The sequence below is a fragment of the Rhinoraja longicauda genome, chromosome 13 (assembly GCF_053455715.1).
Source record: "Rhinoraja longicauda isolate Sanriku21f chromosome 13, sRhiLon1.1, whole genome shotgun sequence".
Lineage (NCBI taxonomy): Eukaryota > Metazoa > Chordata > Chondrichthyes > Rajiformes > Arhynchobatidae > Rhinoraja > Rhinoraja longicauda.
In genome coordinates, this window is record NC_135965.1 from 13,421,813 (window position 1) to 13,446,752 (window position 24,940).

At 43.9% G+C, this 24,940-nt stretch overlaps 1 protein-coding gene across 1 annotated transcript in view; it reads left to right on the forward strand.

Moving 5' to 3' along the window:
• The first annotated feature begins 7,123 nt into the window (after nucleotides 1–7,123).
• The window catches only part of pid1 (phosphotyrosine interaction domain containing 1), a 110,026-nt gene continuing 92,209 nt past the window's right edge, over nucleotides 7,124–24,940 (forward strand). The window contains exon 1 of the mRNA XM_078410397.1: nucleotides 7,124–7,559. Within this exon, the coding sequence (XP_078266523.1) occupies nucleotides 7,530–7,559 (30 nt within the window). The 5' untranslated portion in view covers nucleotides 7,124–7,529. The remainder of the gene's footprint in view (nucleotides 7,560–24,940) is intronic.

The window sequence follows — 24,940 nt, forward strand, 5'->3', positions numbered from 1 at the left end:
CAGGAGCGTCGAGAGCCTGTGAAAGCAATTGTATTCAGTAGATGAAAGTTGAAAATAACACTCTTTACTAAATGTAATAAACCGTGCATATATTCTGGATTTGCAAAATCATTGGGGAATATTATATAGATTGCAATAAGCTATCTCACAATTGAAGCTGATTAAACAAAAGCTATCCATCTGTGGTTTATTTCTTGGGGAATATACACCTTCCCACTAGTTGTTATAAAAGTGCTCTTTAGATCATGCTGCTTGTTAATTCCCCAAATTAAACACCTAAAAAGACAACAGGAAGCCCATTCAAATTAGGTGCCACAGGTCACTGCCTAGTGTTTGGATGAGGGAGAAGGCTGAAGAGGACTGATGTCCCAAGTTATCAAGGGCTTCATGACAGGAGCCCCAGGTAAGAGGAAGCCTTTTACAGGAGATTCCAACTTGAGAAGAGAGAATGACTGGGGCTGTGAGTGGTTCTTGATTATGTTGGCTGCTTTCCTGAAGCAGTGTGAAGTATAGATGGAGTTGATGGGGTGTGAGGAGAAGACTAGTTTGTGTGATAGACCGGTCTGCGTTCACAACTCTCTCAATTTCTTCTGGTCTTAGGCAAAGCTGTTGCCATACCAGGCTGCATACATGCCAACTGAATCCTTTCTATGGTACATCGGTAGAAATAAGTAAGAGAATGGGAGACATGCTGAATTTCCTTAGTCTTCTGAGGAAGTAGAGGTATTGGTGCTTTTTTTGGCCGTAGAATTAATGTGGCTGGACCAGGACTTGGCTCACTTGTCCAGCTGATTATAATCCTGCTGTAATTGTTGATCACCATCTTCACTGTCTCCAATTCATCCTAATATTTTAATGTTGTCATTCATTGACCTTTGTTTAAAAAGAGCATGGGATGCATTGAGTTCGTCAGAGAGGCATGCAATATTGCCACTAATTGAGGCCGATTTCATTTTCAGTGAATAGTGTTTAATTATCATTTGTAGCCCATTATAGGGTGACACATTGGCTCAGTAGTAGAGTCGCTGCCTTACAGCGCCAGAGACCTGGGTTCGATCCTGACTACGGGTGCTGTCTGTATGGAGTTTGTACGTTCTCCCCGTGAGTGGGTTTCCTCCGGGTGCTCCAGTCTCTTCACACACTCCAAAGATGTACAGGTTTGTAGGTTAATTGCCTTTGGTAATAATTGTAACTTGGGTAGGATAGTGGTAGTGTATGTGGGCTGGTCGACGCGAACTCAATGCGCCAATGTATTTGTTTTCATGCTGTGTCTCTGAAGTCCAAAGTAAAGTCTATGGCATGCGAACCTTGCCACAATGGACCACAGCCTGTGTAGTGAGTTTGGGACTCTAGCTTGGATTGCTCCCAGTTATTGAAACTGTCACAGAAAATAAGGCACAATGCTGATATTCTCACTGCATTACAGCTCTTCAAGCAAATGTACTCATCGCCACAAAGTAATCATCTCTGCAAAGATTTGCTTGACCCCTGAATCAAGAAGGTGGGCTGGGTCAGCAAAGCATAAATTGCAGTCATGCTTTGCTTGGATCATCACATAAAATGATATGTTACATGGAGATCTGTTCTATATTCAATGCCTCAGCAGCATCTTTAGTTCCAGAGCTCATAGTTTAAATCTGTTGAAGAGAGAAGATGCATTAAATCAAATCTCCAATTCTCTCCCCTGCAATTGCAAGCGATTAAGCTTCCTCCCATTGTACATTCCAAAAGGCCGAGGCTTTGTCTTTGTACGTTTTCTGGATTTTCTGAATATAGTACTGGTTGAGCTCTTTTTACAGAAATTCTGGCATTTCTAAGTGCTTGATAGTGACAGTTCTGATGGAACGCCTTGGGCTTGCCAACCCAAGGCCACAGCAACAGCTAGGGTACTGTCTGATCCAGCTTTAGCGAGCCCGGCCCCTGCTCTCCCCATGGACCGGTGAAGAGGGGGTCAGTCGGAATGGTAAGCGACCTGCAATGGCACAGCAGTGAAGGGCACCAATGACTATGCAGAACTGCCAGGACAACGGGCCTTCATGGTCAGGTTAAGAACTCTACACTCTATAACAACTAGGAGTCAAAGAGCCATAGAATGATAGTGTGGAAACAGGCCCTTTGGCCCAACTTGCCCACACTGGCCAACATGTCCCAGCTACACTAGTCCCACCTACCAGCATTTGGTCCGTATCCCTCCAAACCTGTCCTATCCATGTACCTGTCTAATTGCTTCATAAATGTTGGGATAGTCCCTGTGTCAACTATCTCCTCTGGCAGCTTGTTCCATACATCCACCACCCTTGGACTTGAAAATGGCGCCAAATTTGGCAACTCTGTATACTGTCTCAATGTACTACTACTATACACTTGTAGTACATTGTATCTGACATGCTTACATACGATGTATCTAACTGCTTATGTATAGTGATACGTACTGAACTGTAAACAAAAATGAATTTTGCTGTACCTTGGTACATGTGACAATAAAGTACCATTGAAGCATAAAACCGTGAGGACCATTGTTGTACTCTGAAGCTGTCATGGGTGCAGATTTCAAGGATAGATTGATCTTCATTCAATATGGTGTTCAAAGTAACCCTGCGATCTTTTGGAGGGATTTAATGAAATAGTGCAGTTGAACACCATGATTGTACGAATAAATGTAGGTTTTCTCTACAGAATTGTAGATGTACATGTAGTTGCACCAAGGCACAAACCTAAAGAAGCAACCCTGCATTTAGCTGATATTGAGCATGCTTTAGTCAAATGGCAACCGATGCTAGGAAGCAGACTGCAATAAGTTAAGGCCTAGATTTGAACGGAGAATAAGGCTGCTCCACCACTATCTGGATAACTGGAACACATAAGCCAGGCTGCTGTTCATTGACTAGACCTTGGCGTTCAACACTATCATTCCCTCCAAACTCATCATCAAGCTCTAACACGGTGGACAGCACAGTGGCTCACTGGTAGAATTGCTGCCTTACAGCATCAGAGACCCAGGTTCAATCTTGACTATGGGTGCTTTCTGTATGGAGTTGGTACGTTCTCAACGTGACCTGCGTGGATTTTCTCCGGGATCTCTGGTGTCCTCCCTCAGACCAAAGGTGTACAGGTTTGGAGGTTAATTGGCTTGGAATAATTCTAAATTGTCCCTAGTGCATGTAGGGTAGTGTAAGTGTGCGCGGATCGCTGGTCAGTGTGGATTCGGTGGGCCGAGGGGCCTGTTTCTGTGCTGTATCTCTAAACTAAACTTAGGCCTCTGTGCCTCCCTTTGCCATTGGATCCTTGATTTCCTCATCAGCAGACCTCAATCAGTGTTGGCTGGTAACAATATCTCCTCACTTATCATCAACACAGGTGCACCTCAAAGCTGTACGATTAACCCCTGATCTTCTCTTTACTCCCATGTGGTGACTCGACAAAGCTCGAGTCTGGGTGACTTGACAAAGCTCCAACGCCATCTATAAATTCCCAACAACACCATAGTTGCTGGTTGACTCACGGGTGGTAATAAGTCAGCGTATAGGAGATGGAACTGTTGGTTGAATGGTGCCACAACAACAACCTCTTGCTTAATGACAACAAAACCAAGGGTCCACGATCATTTACTTCAGGAAGGCGAAGTTTGAAGGCCACATGATAGTTTTCATTGGTGGGTCAGTGAAAGGTTAGCGGCTTCAAAATCCTTGGTGTTAACACCTGGGATGACTTGTGCTGGACCCAGCACATAGATGTAGGCAATGAAAAGGTGCACCAGCCCCTCTTTTTTCTTAGAAGTTTAAAGAGATTTGGCATGTCACTGAATACTCCAACGATCTTCTAAAGCTGCACTGTGGAAAGAATGGTTACATCATGGCCTGGTGTGGCAATTCCAACGCACAGGAACACACGAATCTGCAAAGAGTGGTGGGCCTAATCCAGTCCTTCATGGGCACAGCCCTGCCCACCATAGAAAGCATCTGAATGAGGCGCTACCTCAAGTTGGTGACATCTATCTTCAAGGATCACACCATCCAGTCCATGCCCTCTTCTCACTTTTATCAATGGGAAGGAGGTACAGAAGTCCCACACCACCAGCTTCAAGAACAGGTGCTTTCTTACAACTATCAGATTCTTAAACGAACCTGCACAACTGTAATTCTACTTTGGCAACAGAACACTTTAGATCACCTCTTGCACCAGCAAAGACTTGTTTTTTAATTGTGCATCATTGCACTAATATCTTGCTTTTGTGAATACCTTGCACAAACTTGAAGAATTTATGTATCATTTATCTCGTTGGGTGTTGTCTGAGCCTATGTGCTTGTGGTGCTGCAACACGATTTTCATTGTACATGTACCTCACCATACTTGTGCACAAGTCAATAAACCTGGCCTGACGTGACTCGCTATGAAATGTAAGCTCCCGCTCAAACAGCAAACAGAAAAGTTTGAAACTAATTCTTATTTTATCGAAACGGTCCTGCCAATTAGTGAAAACAGCAGACTAATAATTTCTTCCATTCATGCATGGTCTTTATGCCAATTGTCGGTCTTGAGGTCTGAAACTTGAGGTGTGAAGAACTCTTCAGAAGCTTGTAAATTGTCACCTATGGAATACCCTGGGCAAATTTGGACCCATGGCTGCTTGTTCTTTGTGCATTTTGCCCTGGTGGTGACGAACTTTGCCTCATTTCAGTTGAATTGACATCCGGGAAGTAAGCATTCCCCAGACACAATAAGTGAGAAATTAACCACATTTCCAACTCTGCTTTTGTAGTTGAATTCAAGCCACAGGTCCCCAAAAGACGTTTGACAGACATATGGACAGAGAGCAGGACTGAAGCAAACATTGCAGAGGGGGAGTAGTGAGAGATGATCTCACAGAACCCCCGCCTGAGAGTTGAGTTGAGTTTAGTTTAGTTTAGAGACACAGCGTGGAAACAGGCCCTTCGGCCCACCAAGTCCACCCTGACCAGCGATTGCCCATTCAGTAGTTCTATCCTACATACTAGGGACAATTTACACAATCTACAAACCTGCACGTCTTTGGAATGCAGCAGGAAACCAGAGCACCCGGAGAAAACCCACACGGCCATCGGAAGAACGTGCAAACACCATACAGACAGCACCAGCAGTCAGGATCGAACCCAGGTCTCTGGCGCTGAAAGGCAACAACTGTGTGTGCCTCAATGTCACCTGAGAGAGGATGTTTCAGGACTGAAGAAGTGTCCTGACCTGAAACATCCTCTATCCGTGTTCTCCAGAGATGCTGCCTGATCCACTGAATTATTCCAGCACTTTGTGTCCTTTTATATAGATAAGGGCCAAATGCAGGAAAATGAGACTAACCCAGAAAGCCAACTAGGTTGGCATGGACAGGTTGGTCCGAAAGGTCTCTTTCCATGCTGTATAACTCTATGATTCTGTGACTCCATTCCCCCTCTCCAGCCTGACAGGAGCAAACATTAAGCAGGCCACTTTACATGCCAATTACCTCTGTGTGTTTTGTTAAGAAGTGCATTCATGCTACAGACTGACTTCCTTGTATATTCTGGAAGTGAGTGAAGAGGTAAAAGAGCAAATAAACAGTTTGAAAACGTTGACTCTGTGATGGCTGGAATTAAAATATTCCTGAAGCTTGATTTGGAGGCTTCCCATTTTCGTGCTGGACCGGCGAATGGAAAAGTTTGAAACTGATTCATACTTTATCTTAATAGTCCAGTCAATTAGCTCCAGCGAACTAAATGTTTCAGGGTCTTTTTTGCCGACTGTATAAGCAGTTTTGGTGTCATAGAAACATGGACAAATAGGAGCAAGAGTAAGCCTATCAAGACAGCCCTTCAAGCCAGCACCGCCATTCAATATGATCATGACTGATCATCTAAAATCAGTACCCCGTTCCTGCTTTTTCCCCATATCCCTTGATTCCTTTAGCCCTGAGAGCTAAGAATGAAGTCTAACTCGAGGTGTCAAGACCAGGGTTCGACATTCACTGTTGAGACGTGATATAACATATTAGTGTGTTTGCCCCAGCCGCTGTTGTGTTGCAACAATAGTATTTCTCCGAATTGAAATAGAAGGGGAAGGGAGGGGGGTGGGGAACGAATGCCCTTGTGAATTTTCTCTGGTTCTGAGTGTCACTGGCATGTGGATTACTCCGTTTCCTGACGTGTCTCGCTCTCAATCGGGCTCAGGGGGGGGGGATGTAATTAGTGAAAAGCTACTACCAAAAATCATCACTGTCTACTTTCCCTTAGATCCACCCAGCTGCCTGACAACGTACTGGGGTCATTCAGTGCACCCAGGCCAGAGCGTCGCTGCAGTTTATCGTGAAACGCGGATAAATGGAGAAAAAATAACTAATGCTTCCTCAATGACCCCAACAGATATCCTGGAATCTCTATTCCCTCTCTCGCCTGCTTTGGGATTTGATCCCTGCCACACCGGGGTAAGGGGGGCGACTGACCGCCACATCTCAGCCCGTCCGAACTGTAGCCAAATTGGGAAGGTCCCAACTCCAGGAGTCGCTTCTCTCTCTCTTGGGATGGGATGACACTGAATGTGGCCACTGCCCGCTGGCCCAGTCACACCTTCAACGTACTCTCTGGGGGGATCTGCTTGATACAAAATCCCGGTGCATTATTTATGGGCATTTAAGTGGGATTAACATGAAGGAGGCTGCAAGCTGATTACACCGACCGTGCAGTTAATGTGTTTGTGTGTGCGCCTACCCGCGGCGACGGGAGAGAGGGAGAGGGAGAAAGAGAGGGAGAGAGAGGGAGGGAGAGAAAGGGAGGGAGAGAGAGGGAGGGAGAGAGAGGGAGGGAGAGAGAGGGAGGGAGAGAGAGGGAGGGGGAGGGAGGGAGAGAAAGAGGGGGAGAGGGAGGGAGAGAAAGAGGGGGAGAGGGAGGGTGAGAGAGAGAGAAAGAGGGTGAGAGAGAGAAAGAGGGTGAGAGAGAGAGAGAGAGAGAGAGGGAGAGAGAGAGAGAGAGAGGGAGAGAGGGAAAGAGAGGGAGAGAGAGGGAGGGAGAGAAAGGGAGGGAGGGAGAGAAAGGGAGGGAGAGAGAGGGAGGGAGAGAGAGAGGGGGAGGGAGGGAGAGAAAGAGGGGGAGAGGGAGAGAGAGAGAGAGAGAGAGAGAGAGAGAGACAGACAGACAGACAGACAGAGACCTCCCCCTTTCCCCCAGCGCTGCGAACTACAAATGGGATTGAGGATCAGACTGTGCTTTTCCGCCTCTGGGTCCCCGCCTGCAGCAGAGCAGAGTGGCCAGAGGAGGTGGGAGTGAGTGGACGTGAGTGAGTGGACGTGAGTGAGTGTGGGAGGGAGAGAGAGAGAGAGAGGGAGGGAGGGAAGGGAGACGCCGGCCTCATCAGTCCAACCTCCCCCCCCCCACACACACACACACAGACAGACACACACAGACAGAGCCGGAGGGGACGCAGTCGGCAGCAAGCAGGAGAAGCGAGCAGGTCAGCCCAGCGCACCAGCCCACCAGCCCAGCCACCCACTGTCACCAGCGCCCCTCCGGCAGCACATCACCATCAGCATGTGGCAGCCAGCGAGCGAGAGACTGCAGGTAAGAGCCGTGCGGGCAGGGCAGGGCAGCCCGGGAGAGCCGTCAGACAGTCTGCACTGATCCCCGACACCAGCCCCCTCTCTCTCTCTCTCTGTCTGTCTCCACACAGCGTCCAGACACCTCTGGTCAAGGAAAGAGAGAGAGAGAGAGAGAACAGCAGGGCTGGGAGCCTGGGAATAAACAGCCTCACCCTAACCTAACCTGCAAACTCCCACTCGTCCTCTCTCCCCTTCCCTGATGCCAAGAGGGGAAAACAATTCGTTAATGTATTTTTTTTTTTGTTGTTGCTTTCACCACCTGCCTCTCCGCCGGGCGTGGTAGTGGTCGCCAGTTGTGTCTGGGGGGACTGTGTGTTTTGTAGCAAGGTACTGGATAACATGGGGATGAACAAGGCAAGGGGCTCCTACACTCCAAGGGGCTCTGGGCAGAGATTTCAGCAGAAATTGTGCCCCTCTCCCTCCCTCCCTCTTCTCAGTCAAAGGATGAGTAGAGCCAAAGTTAGAATAAGTCTCCTCGTCTAGTCGCGCCTGGCTGTAAGTGTCTTCCTTTCAGAGCTGAGTAGCCCTGCTGTGGTGGAATTTGCATTGGAAACTCGAGGAACTCGGTCTTATCAAGACTGTTGCAGCCTTGCCCGTTTTTCTCCACCTTTTATTTAAAAAAAACACCAACCCTTCCACATTTGTTGCACATTTTGAGCCAAATGGCGAGGAGCACTTGTGTCTGTCACACTAGAACAGATTCTGCAGTCCGGAGATACAGGAAAATCACCAAGGAAACCTGTTCACAGCCCCTAAATCCCCCCTTGTCCACCGTGAGTGGGGAATGTCATCGATTGTCGGTGGGGATGGGAAATGGGGGGATGAAATTCTGCACCCAAATTTTAATTTCGAATGATAAATTTAAACTTTGGAGAGTGACTTATAATTGAAAGCAGGCAGGGAATCAATACAGTACTTGCATGAGTGATGATATTTCATCTAGGTTGGCATTCCAGTTTATATTCATACAGCATGGAAACAGGCCCTTCAGCCCAACTTGTCCTTGCTGACCAACATGCCCCATCTACACCAGTCCCACCTGCCCATGCTTGGCCCATATCCCTCTAAACCTGTCCTATCCATGTACCTGTCCAAACGATCCTTAAACATTATGATAGTAGTACCTGTTTTCACACCTTACACTTCCTTATCCCTCTCCTCTGAAGAAGGGTCTCGACCCGAAACATCTCCCATTCCTTCTCTCCAGATATTCTGCCTGTCCCGCTGAGTTACTCCAGCATTGCGTGTCTATCTTCAGTTTAAACCAGCATCTGCAGTTCCTTCATGAGAGTACCTGCCCCCGGCAGCTCTTTCCGTACACCCACTACCCTTATTGTGTTTTTTTTTAAAAGCTACCCCTCAGGTTTCTTTCACCCTTCACTTTAAAATACTGGGGTGCTGTGTAATAGTGTGAGAGAATTGCATTGTCAAAGATGTCATCTTTCAAATGGGATGCTTAACCATTCTGTGCCACACCTCTACATAAAAATCCCAAAGCTGTAAATGAACTACCATAGAATTATTCCTAGTGTCCTGTAAATAGTGGCTGTATTTATCCTGCAATCAGTATTTTTAAAACAGATTAACGTGTTACTATTACACTATATGAGAGCTTTCCCTTTGTCTGCTTTCCATTATTGAAGTATATAAACGTATTAGAGGCCTCGATAGGGTAGACAGTCAGGATCTTTATCCCAGGGTGGAAATGTTAAGGACTAGAGGGTTTAGCTTTAAGGTGCCACTGGTAACATATGAAAGAGGTGTGCAGGGGAATTTTTTTACATAGAGAATGGTGGGAGTCTGAATGTCCTGCCTGGGATGGTGGTGGCAGATACAATAGTGGCATTTAAGAGGCTTTTAGAGAGGCACATGGATATGCTGGGAATGGAGGAATATGGATCAGATGCAGGCAGAGAAGTTTAATTTCACTTGGCATCATGTTAGTCATTGTGGGCTCAATGACACATCACTGTGTTGTATTGTTCCATGTTATATTAGTTACCACGCTTCCCTCCAACAGTACTTCAGTGGTTGTATTGTGCTTTGGGTATCCTAAATGGAAGATGAAAACTATCCAAAAAATGTCTTTCTTTCAGCGTAATTGTTTCTTATATTAGAGAATAATCATTGCAGTATTAACCTTACCTGTTGTGGCAGTCTGAAGAAGGCTCTCGACTCGAATAGTCACCCGTTCCTTCTCCCCAGAAATGCTGCCTGGCCCGCTGAGTTATTCCAGCATTTTGTGTTAATCTTCGGTTTAAACCAGCAGTTCCTTCATACGCTGTTGTGGTAGGACATGGGTTTATGTTCAGTGTTCGCTTGGATCACTAGATATTACCCATGTTGAAACCTCCCACTGGGTATATAATCTGGTCCATGTATTCCAGTGCAATACTGAAGGAGTCCACCATATAAGGAGAACTGAGGTCTTAAATCAAGGAGTTGTTGACCCATTCTGTTAAATATAGAAGCCATTTAATAATGCATTGTCAATACTATTGGAAGTTCATCCCCTGTTCTGGCCAACATTCCTTCCTTAACTGATGCCCTGAAACTAATATTTGCTATCTATTCACTGCTGTCTATTGGGGAACTTGTTTCGAAGAAAAGCTTTCTCCATATATTAATCATTTGCTCTTTGGGGTATGATTCCATTAGATGCTCTTAATTGCAGCAATAAAGTGCTACTTAAAAATTGATCTAGTTATTATCTGTGCAAGGAGTAGAATTGTATGCCAAAGTGTTGGAGTGACTCAATGGGTCAGGCAGCAAAGCTGGAGAAAAAGGATGGGTGATGTTTCGGGTCAGGACCCTTCTTCAGACTGAAGAAGGGTCCTGACCCAAAATGTTACCTTTTTCTCCAGAGATGCTGCCTGACCTGCTGAGTTACTCCAGCGGTTTGTGTCTATCTTTGGTATAAACCAGCATCTGCAGTTCCTTTCTACATTTTGTAATGTGATGTTGGCATGCTTGCAAGCTTCAATGTGCATGTTATATGAAAGATTATCTAAAGGACAATCTTAGCTGCCAAAAGTGATGATTAAGTTAAAGATAATTTAAATATCCATAGCGTATTCCTTAAGATAAAATCTTCTCCTTGAGTTTTATTGGCAAGAACTGGGAAATGTAAATTGCCAATTCATGCAGAAATTTTGGAAATATTCAGCAGGTTACTCTGCATCTGAGGAGAAAGGAAAAGAGTTAACCTTTCAGGTTGATGATCTTTCATTAGAACAGTCATTGATCTAAATCACTGTTTCTCCTTCCACAGATGCTGCTGAGTATTTCTGCCATTTTCTGTTTTTATTTCAGATTTTCAGCATCTGCGGGGTTTTATTTTTTTGTTGCTATTCCATTGTCATTTAACATTTGGCTTACTGAATGCCACTGATTTAAAACTTCTTTCAAAGAAAGTGTATAAAGTCAAACACATGTTTACAATCTTCTTGGAGTACACAATTGAGAGGTGACCTGGGAGGTTGGCTCTGCTTTCTAGCCATGACCTGGGCTTTTGATGTTCAAAGTACTCTCCCCATTCCAAAAATTACAGGTCACTTTACATCGTCATGTTCCAAATAAAAGGAATGATATTTAGAACTTTAGACTTTACTTAAGGCTTTAGAAATACAGCACAGAAACATAGAAAATAGGTGCAAGAGTAGGCCATTCGGCCCTTCGAGCCTGCACCACCATTCAATATGATCATGGCTGATCATCCAACTCAGTATCCCGTACCTGCCTTCTCTCCATACCCCCTGATCCCTTTAGCCACAAGGGCCACATCTGACTCCCTCTTAAATATAGCCAATGAACTGGCCTCAACTACCTTCTGTGGCAGAGAATTCCACAGATTCACCACTCTGTGTGAAAAAAAAACTTTCTCATCTCGGTCCTAAAAGATTTCTCCCTTATCCTTAAACTGTGACCCCTTGTTCTGGACCTTAAACTGTGACCCCTTGTTCTGGACCTTAAACTGTGACCCCTTGTTCTGGACCTTAAACTGTGACCCCTTGTTCTGGAACAGGTCCTTTGGCCCATCGAGTCCACACTGACCAACGATCCCCATACACGAGCACTATCTGACACACTAGGGACAATTTACAATTTTACCAAGGCCAATCAATTAACCTGCAAACCAGTATGTCTCTGGAGTGTGGGAGGACACCGGAGCACGCAGAGAAACTCCTTGCAGTCCAAGGGAGAACGTACAAACTCTGTACAGAGAGCGCCCATAGTCATGATCGAAGTAGGCCTCTGGTGCTGTAAGGCAGCCACTCAACCGCTGTGCCATTGTGCCGCCCCACTGAAAACAACAAAAGGGAAAAAAGGATACAGAGGTGCAAATTTAGAAACGAGGAATTGTAGATGCTGGTTTACCAAGAAAAGACACAAAATACTAGGGGAATTCAGCAGGTCAGACTGCATCTTTGAAGAGCATGGAAAGGTGATGTTCCAGATTAAGATCCTTCTATAGATTGTTAGTCTGAAGAAGAGTCCCAACCTGAAGCATCACATATTTATGTTCTCCAGGGATGCTGTGAGACACGCTGAGTTACTCCAGCATTTTGGGTCCTATCAAAGGTGGAAATTTGTTACGTCAGCATACAGATCTGAATTGTGTAGAAAGGAACTGCAGATGCTGGTTTATACCAAAGATAGACACAAAGTGCTGGAGTAACTCGGCTGGTCAGACAGCATCTCTGGAGAAAAGGGATGGGTGATATTTCCTTTTCTCTCCAGAGATGCTGTCTGACCCACTGAGTTACTCCAGCACTGTGTGTATCTACAGATCTGAATTAGTGGATGCCCAGAACCAGGGACTGTTCTATGCCTGCTAAGTTGGGACTGACCCACTAAACAGGAAAAATAAATATATGGTTTATTTCATAAATTTTCTCTGCTTTTTGGCCCTCTGGTTATATCAGAAATGGAGTAAAATTGGCTTAGTGAGTGTGTAGTTCTCCAAACATGCTGGTCTCAAGTGACAGTTTTCTTTCCCAGCCATCAGAAACATTTTGCATTCTCTGCTTGCCCTTTCAGGTTCAAATAATCCTCTATTACAAAATTGTTCTTCATGAGCAAAAACTAGGAAACTGATATTATTCCCATGGCAATGATTGGAACTCTTGGAAAAATAGTAGCCTCTGTATGTGTCAGTGATAAAGGAAATGTCCAACACATGGTTGCCATCTCTTTTCAATGCACGGGTGAGACACATAAAAGGTAGCTCGTGGAGGTACATACAAATGTTGACGGCTGTCTTTGGTCAAATGTTTTGGTCACTGGTTGGAGTGATAGAGTGTGGAAGCAGGCCCTTCGGCCCAACTTGCCCACAACGACCAAGATGCCACATCTACACTCGTCCCACCTGCCTCCTTTTGGCCTATATCTTTCTAAACCTTTCCTATCCATGCACCTGTTCAATGTCTTTTAAATGTTGTGATAGTACCTGCCTCAACTGCCTCCTCTGGCAGCTCGTTCCATATACCACACCCACCCAAAGCTTCCTCTCGAGTTCCTATTAAATCTTGCCCCTCTCACTTTAAACCTATGTCATCCAGTTCTCTATTCTAGGTTCCCCTACTCTAGGTAAATACCCAGGTTAATAACATTGAAGGTATTGTATGGCAACACAATACCAAAGGCAAGGCAGGAACGTTTCAAGTAAAAAAAGGGCGTATTTACAAATAAATAACGAAGACACTGCAACTTCAGGAGAAATTTATTTCCCGACAAACTTGGTAGCGTGAGGAATTCCACAGGACACACACATAATGAATGAAGCAGATGATTGCCACATATGGATTTGTGGATTTTAGCAATATAAGAAGTGAAAAGAATGAATGGATGGCTGATTTTTTTTTCTCCTGCATGAAACTGTTAAATTCATTGGAGGGAATTATATTGGACTGAACAACTTTAAGGTCTTCAGTGAGTAGCACGTAAAGCCATCAGCTAGGCAGTATTTGTGTTCCATTAGATTAGGTGGTCATACTGAAGCACATTGTAAAGAGGCACCATATTATCGAAAGCCCATGTCCTAATGTCTTCCCATTCTGGTAAGTTGGCTATTCTTACACATTGCATCATGCAGCATGTGCACTGGCACTTTAGTCCACCAAATCCACAACAAGCACCCATTCAAGTAATCTTACTCCAATCCATTTTATTCTCCGTACACTTCCCGTGCATTCTACCAAACTAGGGGAAATATAGAATTGGCCATTTCCATTGTCAATCTGCAAGACTTTGGGGTAATTATGCACAAGTTTGCTCGTTAGGAGCCAGTTCACAAATCTGGTTGATTTTTTTATTCCATGTAGCGCAGCGGTAGAGTTGCTGCTTTACAGCGAATGCAGCGCCGGAGACTCAGGTTCGATCCTGACTACGGGTGCTGCACTGTAAGGAGTTTGTACGTTCTCCCCGTGACCTGCGTGAGTTTTCTCCGAGATCTTTGGTTTCCTCCCACACTCCAAAGACGTACAGGTATGTAGGTTAATTGGCTGGGTAAATGTAAAAATTGTCCCTAGTGGGTGTAGGATAGAGTTAATGTGTGGGGATCGCTGGGCGGCACGGACTTGGTGGGCCGAAAAGGCCTGTTTCCGGCTGTAGATATATGATATGATATGATAAGAACGGGAAAGTGAAAGGAGCAGAATTAGGAATAGTGCCGCAGGTCCGAGAATGCCCACGCTTCCAATGTTTAGTTGGATGACTAGTTACCTCTAATTTATAAAAATGAAATGGATATCATAGAGTCATACAGCGCGGAAACATGTCTTTCGGCCCAACCTGTACACACTGACCAACATGCCCCATCTACACTAGTCCCACCTGGCTGCATTTAGTCCATAAATCCATGCTATCCATGTACCTATCCAAGTGCTTCTTAAACATTGGGATAGTGCCTGTAAATCGCAGGTGTAGTTCAGAAAGGGGGGGGGGGGGCATGCCTGTTTGCAAGGAGCCTGTGGCTGGTTCTCTGGGTGAAAGCCTTCTTCAGCAGCCTTTTGCTGGGCTTTGTGTAATGTTCAGCATACCTCTTTGCTGCAATGTTCATAATGAGGCATTTTTTCCGTAAGTGAGATTCTTATGAAAATACTAAATTCCAGAAAAAATATTGGCAGCAAACTTTTCTCTCCCTTTGAGATGTTTTCTTTTAAAGCACTTCAATTTCATGGTAGAGTACAAAGTAAATCAAGTCTTGTGAAAGAGATTAGCTAATCCCAGCCCATTCTTATGGCCTTGGAAACCTGTTTAACAATTTCATGGCTCAGTCTGTAACAGGTCACCAGGACAGAACATTTATCATCTGGAGCAAGTACATCTGCTATCCATTTGCAACCTTGAGCTGGCACTGTCAGTAGCTGGCAAGAGAACCACAGTTTTTAGTGAGTATACCTGTGGCTTAACCTGGTGGTGTTTGTGGCCACGTAGGCACTGTGAAGGTGATTGGCCTGCAGGTCAGTGCCATCAGCATTTTTATACCGTTGCCAAACTTCAGGTCACCATCAGTTGCTATTGACTATCCAACTATAAAATCCTAGGAAAATGTGAGTGCAGTGGAACCTCTGCTGAGCTCTGTGCAAGCTTGAGCTACAGTGAAAGAGTTGTACAGCTTGTGTAGATTGACAAAAGCTAGCGTTAAGGTGCAATCAGATGAGAAGTCACAGTTTGCTCCCATCTAACAGATGCTGGAGATTGGATGTGGTAGACCTTTTAATGATGTTTAGCTTATCCAACAATGGTTCTCAATCTTCACCTGCTACTTTAAAAGCTTGCAATTCTACCCTGCCTGTTCAACTGCAGAAGATCCCATTACCACCCATTTCAAACCATTTGCACATAGAATCCATTACACACTTCTACATTGTGTTGCCTGACCTTCTAATCTCCCTCCCTCCCCAAACTATTGTCTCTCACTATTTCTGGCTTTGCCAAAATTGAAATCATGAGTAAGTTTTAAGGGCGTCACAGTGGCCCAGCAGTAGAGTTGTTGCCTTGAAGCACCAGAGACCCGGGTTCGATCCTGACTTTGGGTGCAGTCTCCCTATGAACACGTGGGTTTTCTCTGGGAGCCCCAGTTTCCTCACACTTCAAAGATGTGCAAGTTTGTAGGTTAATTGGCTTTGGTAAAATTGTAAATTTTAGATTGTAGATCTGAGTCGCTAGTGTGTAGGATAGTGCTAATTTACGGGGTGATCGCTGGTCGGTGTGGACTCAGTGTGAGTCCACGCTGTTTCCACGCTGTATCTCTAAAGTCTAAAGGTTTGAGGAATTGCTTCGCTATCTCCAGCCATTGTCTTTCATTGCACGGCGTAATCCCTACAGGTTTGCCTGCTGCCGATTCAGTTAGTCTCGCTTTCCCTTCTTTCTTAGGGCTGTGGTTCAACAAGACTTCCTGCACACGAGACAATGTGCAGCTGAGGTATTTCAAAATATATATTTTTTAATTAATTTAGCGTTATGCCCTAAGTGTCAAGCAGCAAGATGGGAGCAACCTCTTTTCTACCCTCCTCTTCACTTGAGGAGTATCAAGTAGGATTCAAGGCATAATGAAAACTATGTACCTCCAACTAAGTAGAAAGTGGCAGGACCATATTAGTGCTCTTTGTTTATCTTCTATTTTAGTAAATAAAAAGTAAACAGCTGGAGATACAAGAAAGGGTAGCTGCTGGAATCTTGAGCAAAACCTAATGTGCTGGAGGAACTCAGGTGGAATCTATGGAGGGTTTGTTTCAGAGTCTGAATCTGAAGAAGAGTCCTGACCTGAAACGTCACCATTCCATGTTCTCCACAGACGCTTTTTGACCTGCTGGTTACTCCAGCATTTTGTGTTTTGCTCAGCCTTTAATACAAGTTCCGCCAATAGCACTCAGTGAATTAATCATGATCTTGTGATAAATAACCCGAGGGGAATTTATTTGAAGTATTTAAGTTGTGAAGGTGGAGACCCTAATATCTATTCAACCTAGTTCTGCTCCTCGTTGTCTTGCTGTGATCTGAAAATTGTTCCTTTTCGTCCAATAGCTTTCTTTAGTTATCACACTACGGGCCTGAGTGCCTAGGTTCCCTGTCGCAAATTCAAATAAGTAAGCATTTGAAATACCCTTCAAAGTCCTTCTGTATTATTTGCCAAACCTCTTGTCAAAGCAGGAAGGGATTAGAGAGAAATCCCTCCTTTATTCAATTGAACCCATGGAGGGATGTGGGACAAATGCAGGCGAAGGGGATTAGCATGGTCTGCCAACTTGGCTGGCATGGACAAGGTGGGCTGAAGGGTCTGTTTCCATGTGGTACAGCTCTACGACTCTGTAACTGTGCTCCTTAATTGCATTAAAGATGGTGACCACCACTGAGGTGTTGGAGAGGATTTCAGAATGTTACTGACACAAGTGGCCAGAGTTAAAGTGACTTCCAGAGAGACAGGTTTCCATTGATTTCATGGCGCATTGTATCCTTGTGGATAAGATAGCCATACATTTGCATTGTTTCTCTTTCTAAACCAAACAAACCAAAAAATCCAACATTTAATCAAAATCTCAATCACGTGGCTTGATTTTAAAGTTATCTTTGCATGATGGCAGGTGGATCCTTTCACCAGAGAAGTATGAAAGATTGATTCCCAAGTCACCAAAGAAAAGAAGAGCTGGATTTGTAAATTAGCACCTTTTGCATCTTCAGGAAATACCAAACCAAATATCTTAGCATGCAATCACTTCTAAGACAAGTATTTGCTTGTCAAGCAGGCACCAAACTCTTCTCACAGAGAAGAGTTAAATGAACTGGCGATCTGTTTAGTCGTGCAAGTTGGAGAGATTAATATTGATGAGAACATCAGTGGAACGCAACAACTCATCCAACCGTGCCATGAGATCATCAGTCCAAGAGGATGAACAGGGCCTCAATGTAACATCACACTTGAAGGTCTTTCCTATTACTCGCATCCAAATCCATTACTCTCAGACTCGGAGGCAAGATCTGCCATTGACTGAGTTAAGGTTGACATGAGTAAGCACACGATAAAATAGGCCGACGTCAGCATGGTTTTCTGAAAGGGAGATCTTGCCTGATGAACCTGTTGAAATTCTTTGAGGAAGTAAATAGCAGGCTAGACAAAGGCGATTCGGTGGATGTGGTTTACCTGGACTTTCGGAAGGCCTTGGATAAGGTGCCGTATGTGAAAGAAGAATAGAGCCCAGGGTATCAGAGGGGCAGATACCAGCATGAAGAGCAGGGTGGCTGGATGGCAGAAGACAAAGACTGGCAATAAAGGAGGCTATTTCCCATTGTCTGCCAGTGACTAGCAGAGTTCCACAGCGCTCAGTGCTGGGGCAGCTACTCTTCACATTGTATATTAATGATGTGGATGAGGGAATTGAATGCTTTGTGGCCAAGTTTGCAGATGATGGAGGGGCAGGATAGTGTAGAGAAAGCAGGGACTCTGCAGAAGGACTTGGACAGGTTGAGAGAGTGGGCTGAGAAGTGGCAAACGGAATACAGCATAGCAAAGTGTGGAATCACGTATTTTGGTAATAGGAATAAAGGCCTCGACTATTTTCTAAATGGGGAGAGAATTCAGAAATCAGAGGTGCAAAGGGACTTGGGAATGCTGGTGCTGGATTCCCAAAAAGTTAATTTGCAAGTTGAATTGGTAGCAAGGAAGCTGAATGCACTGCCAGCATTTATTTCGCAAGGTCTCTAGAATACAAAAACAAGGATGTAATGCTGAGGCTTTATAAGGAACTGATCAGACTGCATTTGGGGTATTGTTGAGCAATTTTGGGGCTCATATCTGAGGAAAGGTGCTGGCTTTGGAGAGGGTCCAGAGAAAGTTTACGAGAATGATCCCAGGAATTATTGGGTTAACCTATGATGAGTGTTTGAAGGCCTGTACACGCTGGAGTTTAGAAGGATAAGAGGGAACCTCTGAAGCTTACCAAATAGTGAAGGGCCTGGATAGAGCAGATGTGGAGAGGATTTTTCTACTAGTGGGAAAGTGTAGGACCAGAGGCCATAGCTTCAGAATAAAAGGTTGTACCTTTAGAAAGGAGGAGTTTCTTTAGTTGGATTGGTGAATCTGTGGAATTCATCGCCACAGACGGCTGTGGAGGGCAAGTCAATGGATATTTTTAAGGTGGAGATTGACAGGTTTTTGATTAATAAGGGTGTCAAGAGTTATGGGGAGAAGGCAGGAGAATGGGGTTGAGAGGGAAAGATAGACCAGCCGTGATTGAATGGCGAAGTAGACTTGGGCTGAATGGCTTAATTCTTCTCCTAGAACTTATGATTTTATGACAGACTACCATCTTGATTTTGCAAAATCAGTATGTTGCTAGGTTCTGAAAACTATAAACACACTGAAATCCCACTCAATGTAAAATGTTTACCCCGTGATAATTTTTACCCCAAAGACCTAGATAGAGTCGATGTGATTCCCAATCTCGTTGTACCCCTGTACAATGACAATAAAGATATATTGTATTGTGGAAAGGATGTTTCCAGTAATGGGAGAGTCCAGAACCAGAGAGCACAGCTGCAGAATAAAAGGATGTATCTTTAGAATGGAGATGAGGAAATATTTCTTTAGCCAGAGGGTGGTGAATCAGTGGAATTCATTGCCAGAGATTGCTGTGGAGGCCCAGACATCAGGTATTCTTAAAGCAAAGATTGATAGGTTCTTGATTAGTAAGCATGTCAAAGGTCACAGGGAGAAGACAGGAGAATGGGGTTGAGTGGGAAAAAATAGATCAAGCATGATCAAATGGCAGAGCATTTGTGCTCCTTTGTCTTATGGTCTTATATGGTCCAGCTGATTATTATTAATTAACTTTTCCTTTAAGGCTTTCCCTTAAAGGATCCAAATAATTGCAGCCCTTTGGCAAATAAATGAGATGGTGGTATTTGGTCACCAAATGAGATTTTGTTTGTTTGTATGAAGTGAAACAAGCATACCAGAAATGCAGAGACTGTCCAGCTGTTCCATAAAGAGATGTGTTGCTTTGGCACTAGATGTGGAACCTCCCTATAAAATGCTTCCGCCACAAGACACTGGGTATAACTGTTGGGTTTCCCGATCAGCGGAGATAACTGTATGAATTAATTTAAGAATTAATCGAAACTGACTACTTATTGGCCAAACTTACCATTTTATTGCACAATCATATTTGAGGTAGGTTCTGTCTGAAGAAGGGTCCTCGACCTGAAACGTCACCATTCCTTCTTTCCATAGATGCTGCCTGTCCCGCTGAGTTACCCCAGCATCTTGTGTCTATCTTTGGGGTAGGTTTAGCACAGACATTGTGGGCTGAAGGGCCTGTTCCTGTGCTGTACCGTTTTATGTTCTAATCAGAAGGAGTGTTGAGTCATCAGAGGCTGTGTTATAAATATCATCAAGGCTTCCGGAAATAACAAGACCACTTCCAAAATAATTACAGGGAAGAAGTGAAGAAGCCCTCCATTGAAGCCACTGTCAATAATAGTCCAATAGAAAATTACTGACTTGGTTAAACCAAGCTCTGACCCCGTGCAGGTTCAAGCCTTCAACAAGATAGTTCAATTTGGCCATCATCACATCGGGCTCTGCAAAACTGTAAACAAAATGCGCTCAATTGATACAATTCCAAACCGAGGCAGGATCGGAAATGGGTGCAAACAACTGTATTCAATCAAATTGAAACTGTATGAAAACAAATCATTTGTGATTGTTGGTTATTTAAGTGGATATTTAATAACAAATGCTAGTAGGGCTGCTGCCTTACAATGGGTTCAATGCTGTCCTTGGGTGCTGTCTGTGTAGAGATTGCATGTTCTCTCTGTGACCACTTGGGGTTTCCTCCCACCTCCCAAAGCCATGCGAGTTTGTCGATTGACTGGCTTCTGTAACTTTCCCCTAATGTGTAGGGAGTGGATGGGGGAATGGGATAACCTATAACTAGAGTGAACCGATGTTCGATGTGGTATCACAAATGAGTAACTCAGCAGGTCAGGCAGCATCTCTGGAGAGAAGGAATGGGTGACGTTTCGGGTCGAGACCCTTCAGACTGATGTCAGGGGGGGCGGGACAAAGAAAGGATATAGGTGGAGACAGGAAGACAGTGGGGGAACTGGGAAGGGGGAGGGGAAGAGAGGGACAGAGGAACTATCTAAAATTGGAGAAGTCAATGTTCATACCGCTGGTGGCTGCCCAAGCGAAATATGAGGTGCTGTTCCTCCAATTTGCGGTGGGCCTCACTATGGCACTGGAGGAGGCCCATGACAGAAAGGTCAGACTGGGAGGGGGAGTTGAAATGCTCAGTCACCGGGAGATCAGGTTGGTTAAGGCGGACTGAGTGAAGGTGTTGAGCGAAACGATTGCTGAGCCTGCGTTTGGTCTCGCCGATGTAGAGAAGTTGACATCTGGAACAGCGCTCGCCGATGTAGACCAATATCCTTTCTTTGTCGTCGTCCGTCCCCCCCCGACATCAAGTCAAGTCAAGTCAAATTTATTTGTATAGCACATTTAAAAACAACCCACGTTGACCAAAGTGCTGGACATCAGTTCAGGTACTAAGAACGAACATACAATGGCACACAAACATCAGTCTGAAGAAGGGTCTCGATCCTTCTCTCCAGAGATGCTGCCTGACCTGCTGAGTTACTCCAGCATTTTGTGATACCTTCGATTTGTACCAGCATCTGCAGTTATTTTCCTACACACGATGTTCGATGTGGAGTCGGTGGGACAAAGGGCCTGTTTCCATGGTGTGTCTCTAAGCTAAAAACTAAACTAATGCTTTTGCACAAAATGCTTTCTTATTTTTTCCTCTTATGATGCAACCTTGGACAACAACTCTAAACAAAAAGTTGTATAAACATAGAATAGAAAGCATTTTATCTGGATGCATCACAGCATGGTTTGGGAACAGCTCCACCCAAGACCACAAGGAATTGCAGTGAATTATGCATATATCCCAGATCATCACGCACACCAACCTCCCTTCCATTGACTCGATATACATTTAACTCTGCCTCGGCAAGGCCACCAACATAATCAAAGACAAGTCTCACCCTGGGCATTCCCTCTTCTCTCCTCTCCCAAACAGCTGTTTGAATATTCATTCCTCCAGATTCAGGGACAGTTTCTTCCCAGCTGTTAAAGGCAACTGAACCATGCTATCACCAACTAGAGAGCAGTCCTGACCTACAATCTACCTCACTGGAGACCCTCTGACTATCTTTAATCGGACTTTATCTTGCACTAAACATTATTCACTTTATCCTGTATCTGTGCACTGTGGACTGCTTGATAATAATCATGTACAGTCTTTTGGCTTACTCTGCAGCATGCAACAAAAATCTTTTCACTGGATCTCGGTACAGGCGACAATAAATTAAACTAAACATTTCCCAATTCTTAGGATCTCTTAAACCTAGGCAAAATTTAGTGTTGGAGTGAAGTCATGAGGGACTGAAACTTAAGTTGCAGCTAGTCTGAAGGGGAACTGCTGTTAGGAAATAATGGGGAATATTGGGAAGACTTGGAATAAGCACAGGAACTTCATTATTAGTGAAAGAACAATGCTGACATGTGAAATGTTTTTGCAAACAGTGAAAAAATATCAGCTATGCCTATTGAGTAAAACACCCGGCTTTGCATCTCTTGTTTATTGATAACATTGAAACTGAGCCATTAGAAAGCTGTCTGGTGCCTTATGAATATTCCATTGCTCCATCTGAATCATCGGCAAATTAAAAACAATTAAGAGAGAGTTATCCATGCCAGGTTTCAAATTGCTACGGTCTGTTCTCAAATATCTCTTTCCAAGAGCAACCATCAGTGAAGGGGATGTTTAGATGGCTGATCTATCATCAGACATAGGGGCAGAATTAGGCTATTCAGCCCATTCGATCGTGGCTGATCTATTTTTCCTTCGCAACCCCATTCTCCTGCCATTCCCCCATAATCTTTTACTTATCAAGAACTTATCAATCTCTGCTATAAAAATACCCAATGACTTGGCTTCCACCGCTGTCTGTGGCAATGAATTCCATACATTCTCTGGCTAAAGAAATTCCTCTTCATCTCAATTCTAAAAGTATGTTTCTGAGGCTATGCTCTTTTGCTCTAGGCTCTCCCCCCCCCCTATGGAAACACCCCCTCCACATCCATTCTATCCAGGCCCTTGCACAAGACTTCATGTGTGAGATACTCTGCAGTATTAGTGGTGAAAGTTGTCTTTGCATGACAATCTACTGCAATTTTATTACTTAAAGAAACACAAACAAATGAAGTGTATTAATTATTTTTGAAATCGCAATCAACATTATCTTCCACCCATATAAGTATGTTTGAACCTTAGTTGGTGCAATTTGTGCGCTCAATCCCGTTATTTAACATTTTGATCGATCAATTGTGCAATTAAACCCACTGTAATTGTTTCATGTTGGACTGGTTAAGCAAACAAAAGGAATCAATGGATAACATCCAAAAGATTTAAAGTATTTTAGGCTTCTGCGGGAAAGGTAGGTTGAGAGGGCAGCCAATTGTAATGCAAATCCCCCCATTTATAAAAAGTCTTCCCACTGCCAATGTTAACCGTGGATACTTGGAACAATCCGCAAGTACAAAAAGATTAAAGAGATCCTGATCTATAGTTTAGTTTAGAGATGCAGTGCAGAAACAAGCCCTTTAGCCCACCGAATCTACACACACTAGGGACAATTTACAATCTTTACTGCAGCCAATGAACCTACAAACCCATGCATCTTTGGCGTGTGGGAGGAAACCAGAGCACCTGGGGGAAACCATGTAGACACGAGGGGAATGTACAAACTCCATACAGACGGCACCCGTAGTCAGGATCAAACCTGGGTCTCTGGTGCTGTGAGGCATCAACTCCATGTCGCCCATATTCATTGACCTTTCAAGATTTGTTAAGAATCTGTTTCCCACTAAAGAATGAGATGTGAGCAAGTGGTAGAATGTAACAGCTCAAAACTAATAGAGAACATATTTTACCATACGAGACACCAAGAAGATTAAAATGAAGTCATGACAGTACCTGCAGACAAATAGATGGTAAAAAAAATTGATGCTGTTATTTATGTAAATTCTGTTGCTAATTGAATCATTTTGAATGTTATTGAACTGTTTTCTCTCCATGAACTATATCTCTATTCTATCTCTTTGAAATATAACAAAAGCTATCACATGGAATAAATTGCTTTGGAATTGACAGTAGCCTCAGTGAGTAGCCTTTCTGTACAGAAAAGAAAAATCCTCATGTAACAATGAGGTGAATTATCAGCAAATCTATGTTTTAAGGATGAGGTGCTATATCCCAGTAGACGTAAAATTATTAAGAACTTAACTTTCCACCTAAAGAAAGAGACTGAGTCTTAAATTAACAATGTATGCAGCACTCCTTCAGAACTGCACTGAAGTATTAGGTCTTCTGTTGAAAACCAAGAGTATGGGTGGGTTTGTTCATGCAAAAGTCAATTGTATTGATATTTGTACTACAGGTTCACCTTTGATATCAGAGAGGGCTCAAATTTAATTTCCGTGTTTGCAAAATATGTAGAAACAAAACAGCTGCTTGTAACACAACCTGATCATGTTTTCCAGTTAGTTAATGGGTAGTAAGATGATGTAAGGTATTCAATAGCTACTGATTCTCTTCAATATGAAAACAACCTGCAGATGCTAGAAATCTGAAGTAAAAGAACAAATGCTGGAAACTCAGCAACTTCGACAGAATCTGTGGAAAGAGTCTGTGCAGAGTTTGTACGTTCTCCCTGTGAACGTGTGGGTTTCCTCCGGTTTCCTCCCACACTCCAAAGACGTACAGGTTTGTAAGTTAATTGGCTTTGGTAAAATAGTAAATTGTCCCTAGTGTTTGTAGGATAGTGCTGATGTACAGGGTAATTACTGGACGACGTGGACTTATTGGGCCGAATTGCTTGTTTCCGCGCTGTATCTCTAAAGTCTAAAGAAATAGTTCATGTTTTAGGTCCAGAACCTTTTATCAATGGTCTTATGAAGGATCTCAGACCTGAAGCATTTTCCTCTTTTCACAGATATTGCCTGAATATTTCCAGTTTTTTTGTTTTTAGCTCTAATTCTCTCACTCTGTTCCCCATCAAAGCAGAATTCCTCCACTTAGCAGTCTTTTTTAAAAACAACCAACTAAATGAAGATATAATAGGATTATTTGCCTTGTGAATTGTTAAAACATTAAATATGGAAAGTGTCCAAGTATTATTTTCATGTACCGTACAGAGGTGGCACGGTGGCACAGCGGTAGAGTTGCTGCATTACAGCACCAGAGAACTGGGTTCGATCCTGACGATGGGTGCTGT